General features: G+C 39.7%; 1 protein-coding gene across 1 annotated transcript in view; it reads right to left on the bottom strand.

The window, feature by feature from the left end:
- Positions 1-12,017, bottom strand: part of LOC103811505 (ubiquitin carboxyl-terminal hydrolase 22-A) — a 64,638-nt gene that overhangs the window by 46,553 nt on the left and 6,068 nt on the right. Inside the window, exons 2-4 of the mRNA XM_009084482.1 lie at positions 5,961-6,074; positions 5,378-5,422; positions 513-614 (exon numbers count right to left, since the gene is read on the bottom strand). Of these exons, the coding sequence (XP_009082730.1) occupies positions 513-614; positions 5,378-5,422; positions 5,961-6,074 (261 nt within the window). The remainder of the gene's footprint in view (positions 1-512; positions 615-5,377; positions 5,423-5,960; positions 6,075-12,017) is intronic.

Genomic DNA, 12,017 nt, shown 5'->3' on the forward strand with positions numbered 1-12,017 from the left:
AAGCCCTGTTTTCTTTTTAAAGACATATTAAAAAAAAAAAAAAAAAAAAAAAAAAAAAAAAAAAAAAAAAAAAAAAGGTAGTGTTTTGTAGCTGTTGCACATGAATCATCAGCAGTACCTGAAGTGACAGAGCAGATCTTTCTCTCCAGCAAGGAAAAGGCTGTGTAAAACAAACTGATTTTGTTATCCTAACAGTAACAGAAACTCACTACAATTACCTCAGGGTAAAAGATTTATGGAAGAACACCACAGAATTTTGAACATCCAAGTGTCTGACAGTTTTTGGCTTAGCTGTTGCACATGAATCATCAGCAGTACCTGAAGTGACAGAGCAGATCTTTCTCTCCAGCAAGGAAAAGGCTGTGTAAAACAAACTGATTTTGTTATCCTAACAGTAACAGAAACTCACTACAATTACCTCAGGGTAAAAGATTTATGGAAGAACACCACAGAATTTTGAACATCCAAGTGTCTGACAGTTTTTGGCTTTGGAAAGGATTTCTAGTACTTACCTATGGTGCAGTTTGTGGTTATTTTCCTCCGCTTGGGGTTGTGCCGTAGCAATTCTAACTCTCGCTTGGTCGGTTCCCATGTGGAATACTTCTCTCCAATGCCTAAGCAGACAAAAAGAAAGTTTCAGGAAGCTCTTTAGTAAAAGGATTACAAATTCTGCTCAACTCAAAACTTTCAAAGTGCTGTCCATTAGGTTAGATTCAATCCATGCACAACTACAAGAGGCTGATTCCTTTTTACCCCTCCCCCAAAATATGGCTCAAAGATATCACCCAATTTGCCAGCAAATAAGACATAAAAGAAAGGAAAAGCACTTCTTTATTTATAAAGAATACCTAGGCCAAATAAATTTTCCTGTATTGGATTATAATCCTCCTTTCAGTTAAATTCCAGCAAAAGAATAAATCCACTGCTACTCAAAAATACATTTCTTCGTGCTCAGAGGAGGTCAAATGACAGAACCATTCTATGTTTTTAGGAGAAGATACAGGATAGCCAAGAAATCTCATCAAACTTTGACAAGTTATTAAATCAATCTAAGCTGACCCAACCTAATGGACAGACACAAGGCTTAAATTTAGAGACAAACAGCAGTATGTGGTTATTCAACATACCAAACAGTTCCTACATGTCTGAGGATATACCATCACAGGGTATGACCTCTCCTTATGCCATCAATGTAGGATTGGACATGAGCAAGTTTTAATACCTGAGATTCACTTTACTGACGTACCAAACATGACCTAAAGTGCAATTTGTAGGTTTAAACACCTCCATCCCTCCAGCAACCAGCCAAAACTCTCCAAATATTAAACCACCTTTCTCATGAGCTGCAGCTAAAATCTGTCATTAATCTCTTTAAACACTCTATTTCCAACACATTTCTTTTGCTCAAAGGCAAGTTCAGTAGAAATGAGTCAGGTAAGTAGGATGGAGAATAGGTTTGAAATAGGCACAGAGTTGTGTTCAATGTAAACCTGACACAAGAAAAACAGAACAGTGAAGACTCACGTGCTGACCAGCTCAGTACTGCTGCAGCATTCTGTGTAGCACAGAAATTACTATGCAAGGTCAATTCTAGTGAGTCACAAAGGCATCTCGGCATTAAAAATAAGGGATAATAAGATGACAAGCAATCTATTCTAAAACTGAGGATTAAAGTCAATTAAGAGTTCTTTTGCATGGGATGCATGGGGCAGAAGCAGCACTGTGCTACAGAAAATAAATTATAAATCATACATATGAAAAGAAGGAGAGTAGAAAAATATAGCCAGAGGCTTACACAGTCTGCATAATATACATTAAATTTTAATAGCTCTTTGATCTTCATTTTCAGAAATAGCTATGCTTTTCAGAAGCTACCCTCCCAAAAGTGATCAATTCAGGGTTACTACTGACCCTCCAGGTTCTTGCAACAGAAAGTCTTGTTTCTGGATTCTTGAGGACAAGAAAATCCTTATTTACACAGATACACCGATCTCTCACTTCATTTGACTCAGCAACAGATTATGCAAGTAGCACAAAAAAAGAATACCAGAATTATAGAATCCCTTTCCTTAATCCAAGACTCAGCATGAAGCTACACACCCAGGAAAACAGAAAGGAAGCTAATGACTGAGGAACAGACTGATGAGGTAACAGAGCTGTGATGCTTGGGACACACTGCACACAGGCAGAGGCAACATGTGGAGCCACTTCGGAGATGCACATAAGGACAGTTCACATATGACACAACAGAGCTGGCAGCAGCTTTGGGATTAGATCTCTTCAGCAACTCTGTTCATATCTGTAATAGTCCCTTAGGAACTCTCACAAACTGGTTTGTAAAACAGCTCAAAATAACTTCCAACACTGTGTTAGGACCAACTATTGCACTGGGCAGCTGTGAACTCCTGTGCTTGGGTTCACTGGAGTTAGGACGCGGCCAAACACAGTTTGGATCATCTGATGTGATGAACTCTGATAGTAATAAAAAAATCCCTCCTTGGGTATGTTAAAATCCTGGTTTAAATCCAATATAACAAAACTCACACCTGGAAACACAAAGTTCAACTGTAGGCATGCAATAGTTCCATATATGTCAGCAGGATCATTCATATATATATTTATTTATATATATAAAAAACAGTATCATTTCAATGCTTATAGAGAATGGGAACCAAAGCATATCACAGGAGCAACTCCAAGTAAGGTTAAGCATGACAGACTGGATTACTTTGAAGAATCAAGTAAAAAGAAAGGAAAGCAACAGAAAACCATGTACAGTTAATGCCACAAACAGAGCAAACCAGACAGAAAAGGTTCTTGCAGAAGCCTTTTAGTAGGAGTGCACAAGTCAGACAAATTCAGCAGTGTTCTGTTCCAGCTGTGCAATTTAACAGCAATATTGAGGTTTTATTACTCTTGAAAATTTGGGAAAGACAGAACCATTTATTAGGAATGGTGTGATGTTCACAAATTCAAAACAACCAAAACACAAAGAAGGAAAAGGGTTTAATAACATGTTTAATAACACTCACGAGCATGCCAAGAACTCCAAGAGAAACTACCTTAAACAAAGGTTTGCAAACCATGCACAGGTCACCATTTACAATTGAAGGAAAGTAGGGTTAGAGCAGTGAAAATTAGTAATTTTTCAAGTCAGCAAGTGAAATCTCCATCTAAGAATTGATTTCATCAGGTCAAATACTCAAATAGGCATTTCTCAGCAACTTCAGCAGGGACATAGGGATGAGTGAAGGAAAAGGCAATGAAGGCTCTAGTTTATAGAAGTCAAAATTTAGCAAGTAATCATTCTTTACTTTGCTAAACTTCAGCAAATTCCCCTTTTCCCCTCCCAAAATCCAAACATTAATTAGAACAAAGGCTCTGTGTATTCTCACCTCATTGTCAAGGAATACTCAATACAGGAGGGGAAAAAATGGTCAAGCTGTAACTTGTTCAGAGTTACATCATATAACCCTGACCTCCAGCTGGACATGGGCACGTAGCACACTGGGAGTTAATACTACACGAGTATGAAATGAATCTCATGATATTTGGGGTTTTTCTTAAAGTTTTGTTTCTCCAGGCATCATGTTGTTATGTGAGCATCTATGAAAGTATAAACTAACACCCTCCAAGCACTGTGGATACCAGTTTGGAAACATGGAGCATTCACACTTCAGTTTTTAAGCCAATCTCAGATTTTGCAGACTGGATTCAATTTTAAAGTTCTTTAAGTTGGCAACAAGGTCTGAGGTTTAATTAACTCTGTGCTAGAAATACAAACCCAAGACACTGAGTTTGACATTCAGTCTGGAGGAAGAAGGGTTTCCCTCCCCCTTTATATCTCTCACATAAACATGAGGGAGGGAGGGAGGGGATGGATAGAAGCAATGGAGAAAGGGGGGGAAGAAGGCATAATTCTCCATTATTTCTCCCATGCACCTCCCTTTCTCATTCCTTAGATAAACTGATGAGGAAACACACATGGTTTCATGATGAAAACCCATAAAACAGAAGAACCTATGCATGACTTTAAAGAAAAAAATGTCTACACTGCATTCTCCAATAATTTAAAGTGGTGTTGTCTATTCCTTCAGTTTACACCTTCATTGGTCACTACAGATTTGTTCTGCAGGGACAGAAGAAACAATGTGCATACATATGTGTGTGTACATATACACACGAATGCATATTTATATGAATATTTAATGTGCCATTCATTACCCAAGTAACCACTACAGAGAGGGTTTCCTGCCTGGCAGCTCCTCTTGGTGATTCTCTAACCTTCTCTGCACAACCTCTGAGGTCTGAGATGACAGGAGGAACAATCTTAGAGCTGTAATTACCCTGGAATAAAAGCTACAGCAGCTCATGTCCACTGCAGGACAAACTGGCTGCAGCTCAGTCCAGAAGGCACAAACATCTCATTTGCTAAGGACAACATAACTAAAAAATTGCTCTTTGAATTTACATATTCAAAAGTGAGGAACTGGGGGGGGGCTTCATTTTCTATAGCATCATGAAGAAGTGTTAAGTTGTTGTAATTGATTCATTTGGTGCCCAAAACAACAGTTTGAAAGGTTTGAAGAAGCTTTTAAAGAGATGTAGAACCTAAATGTGCTTAGAACCTAAAATGTGCCTAAAAACACATTTCCATTGTGTCTTGGTCTGAGCTAATATATTGTAAGGTGTATTTTCTTGTTCTAGGACTCACTGACAGTCTCACTATCCTCCTCTCCTCTGACTGCTCCCTCCAAACACGGAACACGCAGGAAGTAGCTTGGGATCTGTGGTAGGAACCAAGTCAAAGTAGCTATCTCTGGCTAGGCCCTCAGACAAGCTCTAGTTAATACGATGTTAGCTGCTATTTTTAAAATTGGAAATGAGGTTAAGAATGGTTTGAAGTCATATCAGCCCTGACTAAGGCTGTCACATCGAAACAGGATGCCATGGATTCCGTAGGAGACATTACTCGACAGAAGTCATCTGTCTCCCAATACAGACTTTCCCACTTTAAGAAAACATCCCCCCCAGAGGCCACTGGAAATGGAAGATGACAAGCCTTTACAACTGATGCTTACAAACTACTTGGTTTAGAATAAATGATATTTCCTTTCAAAAAAAAAAAAAACAAACAAACAAACACAACAAAAAAAAAAAAGGAGAAAAGGTTTGGTTTGGAGTAGTTCTAGCAAGGAAAGGGCATATGAAATCAAGCCTGCTGCAATTATTCAATCATTGGAACATATCCAAACAAGAGGAAAACAATTTGCATGATCAAACTGGCATTCTTAGCTGTGATTCATGTCTAAAATGGCAGGAGAATCAGCAAAGGGACGCTTGTTAGTGAGGTGCGTCGCCAGCCCACGCCTCTTACCTGTCATTGTACACTGGTAGTGAGAAACCACTGTTGGGGTGAAGGCTAAAAAAGAAAAAATTAGGGAAAGCAAACTGAATAAAACAAATGTGTGTACATATATTTGTGTGTCAATATTTCTACATAGATACTGTGGGGGTACCAGGAAAGCACAGGTGTGTAAGTAAGCTGGCACGTTCCATTAGGAAAAAAAAAAAAAAAAAAAAAAATCACACACAGGGGTGGCATTGCATGTGAGGGGAACAGGTTCATTGCCTGGATCACATAAATAAGCCTAAAGGGGCAGACTGGTACATTTTCTACCTAAGATCTGACTCTTGATATTAGGCAAGTTTTGCAGGATTAATGTTAGACATTTTTATATTGGGGTTTGGGGTTTTTTTGCAATTAAAGGTAAAATATTTTTGCTACAATTGGGTGGTTAAACCCACAGTCTGACTCCTGGCAAGTAACAGCTAACATCTCTCTCCCATGGCCTGCACTACTAGCTCTTTCTTCCCCTTACTGTTTTTTGCCACTGACAAATGGGAGGGACAGGTATGATTAAAAACAGAAACAAGAAATTCAGGCAGGAAAACCAAACCTTGTAATTTCCAAGCTTTTCGTTGTTCTTCTTTGGCAATTTGTTCCATGTCTTTGTCGTATATGTAATCTTGACACATAAAGCAGTATATACCCCCATACAAAAGGTCTATGGCTGCAAAACAGAAGGGAAGTTGGGGAGGAGGAAAAAAAGATGTGAGTTCGTAAACCAGAAGGCATTTTAAAGCAGGTTTCCAAGTCAGACACTTTCTCTTCTAAGCATTCCACAAAAAAAGAAAAATCTGTACCTTGGAATCTGGAAGGGAAAAAAAAAAAGGAGAAAAAAAACCCAGAAATTTTTCCACTTTCAGTATGAAAACTGTGCAAGACAACAAAACATCAGCTGCCTTGAAGGTGCCTGTGATTCACAATCTACCTTTCAAAGATGTAAGCAAGCAAGAGGCATCAGGACAGTGCCTGACCACAATGCACACAGAACTGAGGTCTGACATGTGAGTTTGAACTGTCTTTTCCTAAGACTTCAGTAATTTCTCTTCAAAGACATTAAAATAATTAGAAAGAACCTATTTAAAATCTCAGTGAAGGCTCAGACAGAAGACAGCACTGAAAACTCAAAGATACTTGTCCAGGGGTATGGTTTTCTGGAGTAGTTCATCCCACAGGTCATAGGTGACTCAATGTCTCATTTCACACACCCTTTCAGAGTAGACAAATGAACACTGACCAATGGAAAAAACATTCTTCTTACACAATCCTAAGCAAAAGCCAAGAAACAAAATCAATCACCTAACTGGGAAATGTAATTTTGCTCCAACATATACCAAGGAAGAAGTAAGTACAAACTAATCATAGCAAATTGCTGATTTTCAGTACATAGATATGGAAAAAAAAGCCACAATCAGAGGCAAGTTAAAAATCAGTGAGCACTAACAAATTCTTAGCCAGCTACTAAAATATAATCTGCACCAGCAAACAGCTGAGAAACACATCACCACTCTCCCTCAAGTATATATCCTCCTTTTATTTTGTTTCCAAATTTCTCTTATGCCCAAATAAATAGCATTATTAAAATAATCTCGCTACAGTGGAAACTTGTTTAAAACACAGGAAACCATTGCCACATTAGGTGGCCTGCAAGAAACAGGCCTGAATTACTCTGAAGTGCTAAACAAGCCAAACCACATGCCACGCAGCAGGAACTGTGCCGTGGATCTGGGCAGGCAGACAGAGGTGAAGTCTCTGTGCTGCCCTGTTAGTGGGGCAGGGTTTGTGGTTGGACTTCTTCCTTTCCAACATCTCATCTACCCCTCCCAGCATCAACCCCCTCCCAACCTGCTACTCCTCTGCTTTAGCCCTGTGCAACCTTTTTTCTCTCCTTCCCCTTCAAAAATCATTTTTTCAATGATTATGTCAAATTTTTTGTTACTTCTCCTATCACACAAAGAATAACAATTACTTTAAACAGGTTTTTCGTCTTGCTTATATGCTTTATTCTTTTGCTTTGCCATTTAGCCCACACTCAGTTTGTGGAAGAGGTTAAGGACTGTTTGCATTACCAGAACTGGTAGTGATGTCCCAACACCAGAATTTTCATCCTGATGCCCAGAGGACTTAATAACTCCTTTAGCAGAACATCACAGAAGGAAACAAGACTCTGTGCTGTGGTGGAAATCAGCAACAAAATACCATGCAGCCGGGGGGGGTGGGTGGAATATCACAAGCTACAGAGTATTAGAGCTGTACAATATTTACTCCATTTTCTACTGTATTACCAGTTCTGCAGTTTTCAACAACAAATTTGTTGAAAATCCAAAGCATTGGTCTTAAAACACACCCAAAAAAATTATCAAATATTGTTCTCCATATATATTTCACAAGATCCCACAAAAAGCCTCCCTTCCCTCCCAAGAATAGAACAGGGTTGGCAGAATAGTCAACAAACAGGATTTTCTGAGCACTAATAGCTTCAATCTCCCACCAGAATGGGCAGACAGGCATATGCTGTGCTCAGAGGATTCCTTCCATTTCCTTTCTTTCTGGATTTCCATGCATGAGTGATGAAGTAGAGATGTCAAGATCAAACCCCACAAGAGACCACCTTCCACAGAGCTCTTGTTCAGAGCAGGAAGAATTTCTGGTGTAAAGAATCACAAAGTCTAACAGAAACACTGGCAGAGTAAAAGCCCTAATTGTCCAGCGCCTGATTAAGGACTCTTGAGGAAATACCCTCTCTCCAGCACACTTGAGGGAACAATGCAGCTGTATATATGCCAACACTTCCAACCTCCTTTTAATGACTGCAGTGGGGCTTGGGCAAATTACCTCAAGCACCAGTGACAAGGAGGCCACGCAGGCCTGGTGACAGCACAGAGGAAGGACAGAAATTTCTCAGGGAAGCCAGAATGTGGCTGTTTGGTTTCAGGATCCTAGGAAAAGAATCCACTAGAAAAACTTGTAAATTGATTGTTTCAGATCAGTATAATTTGAATTTTTCTGTTGAAACACATAAACCCTGATGTGAGAAAGAATAGAGGAACCATTGCAGTGACTGACAGAAATGCTTCCAGAGTGAGCAATTCCTCAGCACTACCTGAATTATACCACACCAAAAGGACAAAGTCCACACAAAACTTCCTCCCTCAAAAGACTGGAGGGAGAAACAACTTTAACCCCATTGTTAGCAACAGGCTAACACTTGTTTTTTATTTTTTTGTAAACTGAATTGCTGTGAAGTTCCATCCCAAACACCTGGCCAGAAAATTCCATAAAAACCACTAGGACAGTAAAGTAAATGCACATGTAAGAGATTTCCTCATTTTCCCTAGGAATTTGGATCACAAAATTAACAGAAACAGGCCTCAAAGTCACAAAAGCTTTGGGAACTACCAGCCTAGGAACAACACTCAGATGTTTCCAATTAATCCACTGCCAACTCTGCCGTGATGCCCCACATTTCTCACAAGGAGTATCACTTTTAGGAGGCTCCTCCAGAACAACTGCTGCTCCTACCTTCCAGGAGGATACCTTCCAGCATCTGCTTTTCCTAACAGTACTATCATCCCTCCCTCAGGAAGGTACAGGGGGATGAAATCAGTGAACTTCAATTCAGTTTAACTTAATTCATATACAGAATTGATTCCCTTGGAAAAATAAACTATGCATTCAGTAAAAATATACTTTTTTTCTTTCACAGGGAAGGACCAAACGAAATTTGAAAGAATCACAGTATCATTTTATTACGTTTGATCAAACTAGTTTCCTGTTTCAGGAATTCAAAATTATGGATCATAGGCAAAGCAATTTAAGAATGTAAAGACCTCTTGGAATGTAACATTTTTCCTTCCTTTATACCTGCTATACTGAACAGACTGCCCTTTCTTTAAAGTCAGATCTCCTTGTATCCCTTCACATACACAATTCTAAGCAGCTGCAACACAAGAGAGGAATGAAAAAATATTTCATTTTTCATTTAAAAATAAAGCTATCAGCCTCGAGAAACAAAGAGGCATCACAGAGGATCATGCAGGAACGAGAGCAACTCGATCTCCTGCTGCAAATGACAGTAAGTTTAGAAAGACAACAGCTCAGGGGTGAAAGTTTGTATCTGGCAGCAAAAGGTCTTCAGACTCTCCATCTAAGAGCCAAGGAAAGTGTTTTATTTAAGCCTAAGTAAGTGCTTTATTTTGCCAACTACATCCACTGATGTCCTTGTGAAAATGTTAAGAGACCAGAGATGATGGGAGCATAACAAAAGCTGAGAAGCATTGCCACATCCAGGCAAAAAACCTGATGTTCAGTTTCTAGCAGACCCTAGGTGAACAGACTTTGCTCAGCTGGAAATGGGATATTACACTGTAATATGGGACATCATTCCATCAGATAGGAGATATTTGTGAATCATGTTTTGGTATCATTCACTGAGTCCATTCAAGTAGAACGAAACCTACAGCAGCAACTCAGAATTCAGGTCAGTTTTTACCTGCAGTGAAATTAATTCCACTGTGAATTTCTGTGACTCAATCTTGTAGTATCAACCTCAAATCAACACGCACTTCAAGTCACCTACATTTTGTTCAACTGGTAATTCTTTCAGTCAGTCTTCTAGGCTACCATCCCAGGCTAATTGATGCTCCCTGATTTCTCACTTTCAGTGTTAATCACTAAACCTGTTCCAGATAATTGGCTGAAGTTCCCAAGAAGTGATTTACTAAACTTCAGCCAACTCTCCACTGGTTCTTGTATCTGATCTATTAGCACAGAACAAGCATCTGATTGCCTTTCCCCTGCTTTTCTGGTACCCAGAATCTGCAGATCAAAATTTCTAAACTCTTAAGATCTAAGGTTTACTGACATGAGTAAGAAAATCTTACCTCAGACAACTTTCCCCTCATAAACAAAAACCCAGAGCACAAAAACCCCACACACATTCCCACTCCCCCCCCCAAAAAAAAGCCGAACCCCACAGCAGAGTCAGCTGAGGCATCAATCAACTCACATATCTGAGTTTTTGCCAGGAACTCCTGAACAGACACACCAAAGGCTATTTGAGTCTTCTCCCATATCCTCTGTCTCACTGTCCAGGTGATCACACCCTTAGCAACTCTCCTAGTCAGAGGGGGAAGAGAAAAGGGGTGGAAAAGGAGTGGAATAGGGGCTAATCCTCTTAAATGGTGATCCAACCACTGAGGTACTTACTGCAGGGGAAAAAAACCCAAACAATACCAAACCCCAAACTTCCTTTTGTTGCCAAAAATGCAGCCTCAGATTCCCAAATTTTAATCCACATTAAAAACAATGGCAATAGTTAAACATTATCCTTCCCTCTCCCATTCAATACTTAAGATAAAGGATATTGTCTCCTAATATTTGAGCTAAAACCATTCTATTCTTTAATTACTTCTTTTTCTTTTTATAAACCAGCAGCTAACAGGTAGGAAGTGTTTTTGTGGGCTGTGCTCTAAAATCTCCAAAATTACCACTGGCCCCATATGGATCCAGAATTTTAATGTTTAAATGTGATTTTCTTGCAATCCAAACATGGCAAGTACCCAATACTATCTTGCAAAGCACTTCACTAAAACCAGGAGCCAAATGGGCAGTCTCTGTGCTGTGCACTTGCCTCTGTGTAATTTAGAGTATGATCCTACATCTCAATGTGAATTCAAAGCAGGAAAGGCAAGATGGAAGGAAAATGATGTCCTAGTGTCCTTATGGAATCTATTTAACTGTTCATTTAGAGGAACCACAGTCTGTCAAACCACTTCATGTTAATTTGTTATGTGCAGAATATTAGCTCCAGCTCTTTGACCTCATTCAGAAACACATGTACCATACACACACACACTACCTGCATGTGTGCATGGCCCAGTGAGCTGCAGAGAGGCTGTAACATGCCTGGCTGAAGTTGCCCTATTATAAAATCTATTTTGCCTTTTGTCAGTCTTCTCCCTGCCCTTCTCTGACCCTTCAACTTTGCACAGTTCCCCTGTTTGTAACAAACCTTTGAAAACTGAAAAGAATGAAATCCTCCTGCCTAAAGCATCTCTTCTTGATCCCACATAACATTAGTCAGGTTTAAAGAAAAAGAATTGTTAAACACTCCCTACTTCATCTTGCTGCGTTTTTTGTTGGCTCTGGGATTTTTTCCCCCCCCCAGAAATCTGGGGGCAGAATCCTCAAATCACAGCCACCAGGTTTTATGCTGCTCCACATGGTATGATATAAACTGCTTATACTCATCTGCATAATCTCATTTGATCAAAAGTGGAGACACAGCTCAAAACCCACTGTATTAAAAAAAAGCAGCAGCAAGATTGAGAAGTGCACAGAAGTTAGTAGCTGGGTCTGAGACAGACAGATGCTTGCAGAGCTGGCAATATGCAGGTAAGTATTTGGGATGTTGGCCTCCTGGAGGCTAAGGATATTCCAGGTGTACAGAGAACTCTTCAGGAGTCATTTTTTGATACTAAAAAGAGCTTTTGAGGGATGATTTGCAGGAGCTCATGACTACCTCTGCTTCCTGGAGCAGCTCTCAGCAAAAGAATTTCCATGGACAACGCCTCCTGCCTCCTTACGAGTCCAGTCTGGCTCAAACTTT

The sequence above is a fragment of the Acanthisitta chloris genome, unplaced genomic scaffold (genome assembly GCF_000695815.1).
Source record: "Acanthisitta chloris isolate BGI_N310 unplaced genomic scaffold, ASM69581v1 scaffold19291, whole genome shotgun sequence".
Lineage (NCBI taxonomy): Eukaryota > Metazoa > Chordata > Aves > Passeriformes > Acanthisittidae > Acanthisitta > Acanthisitta chloris.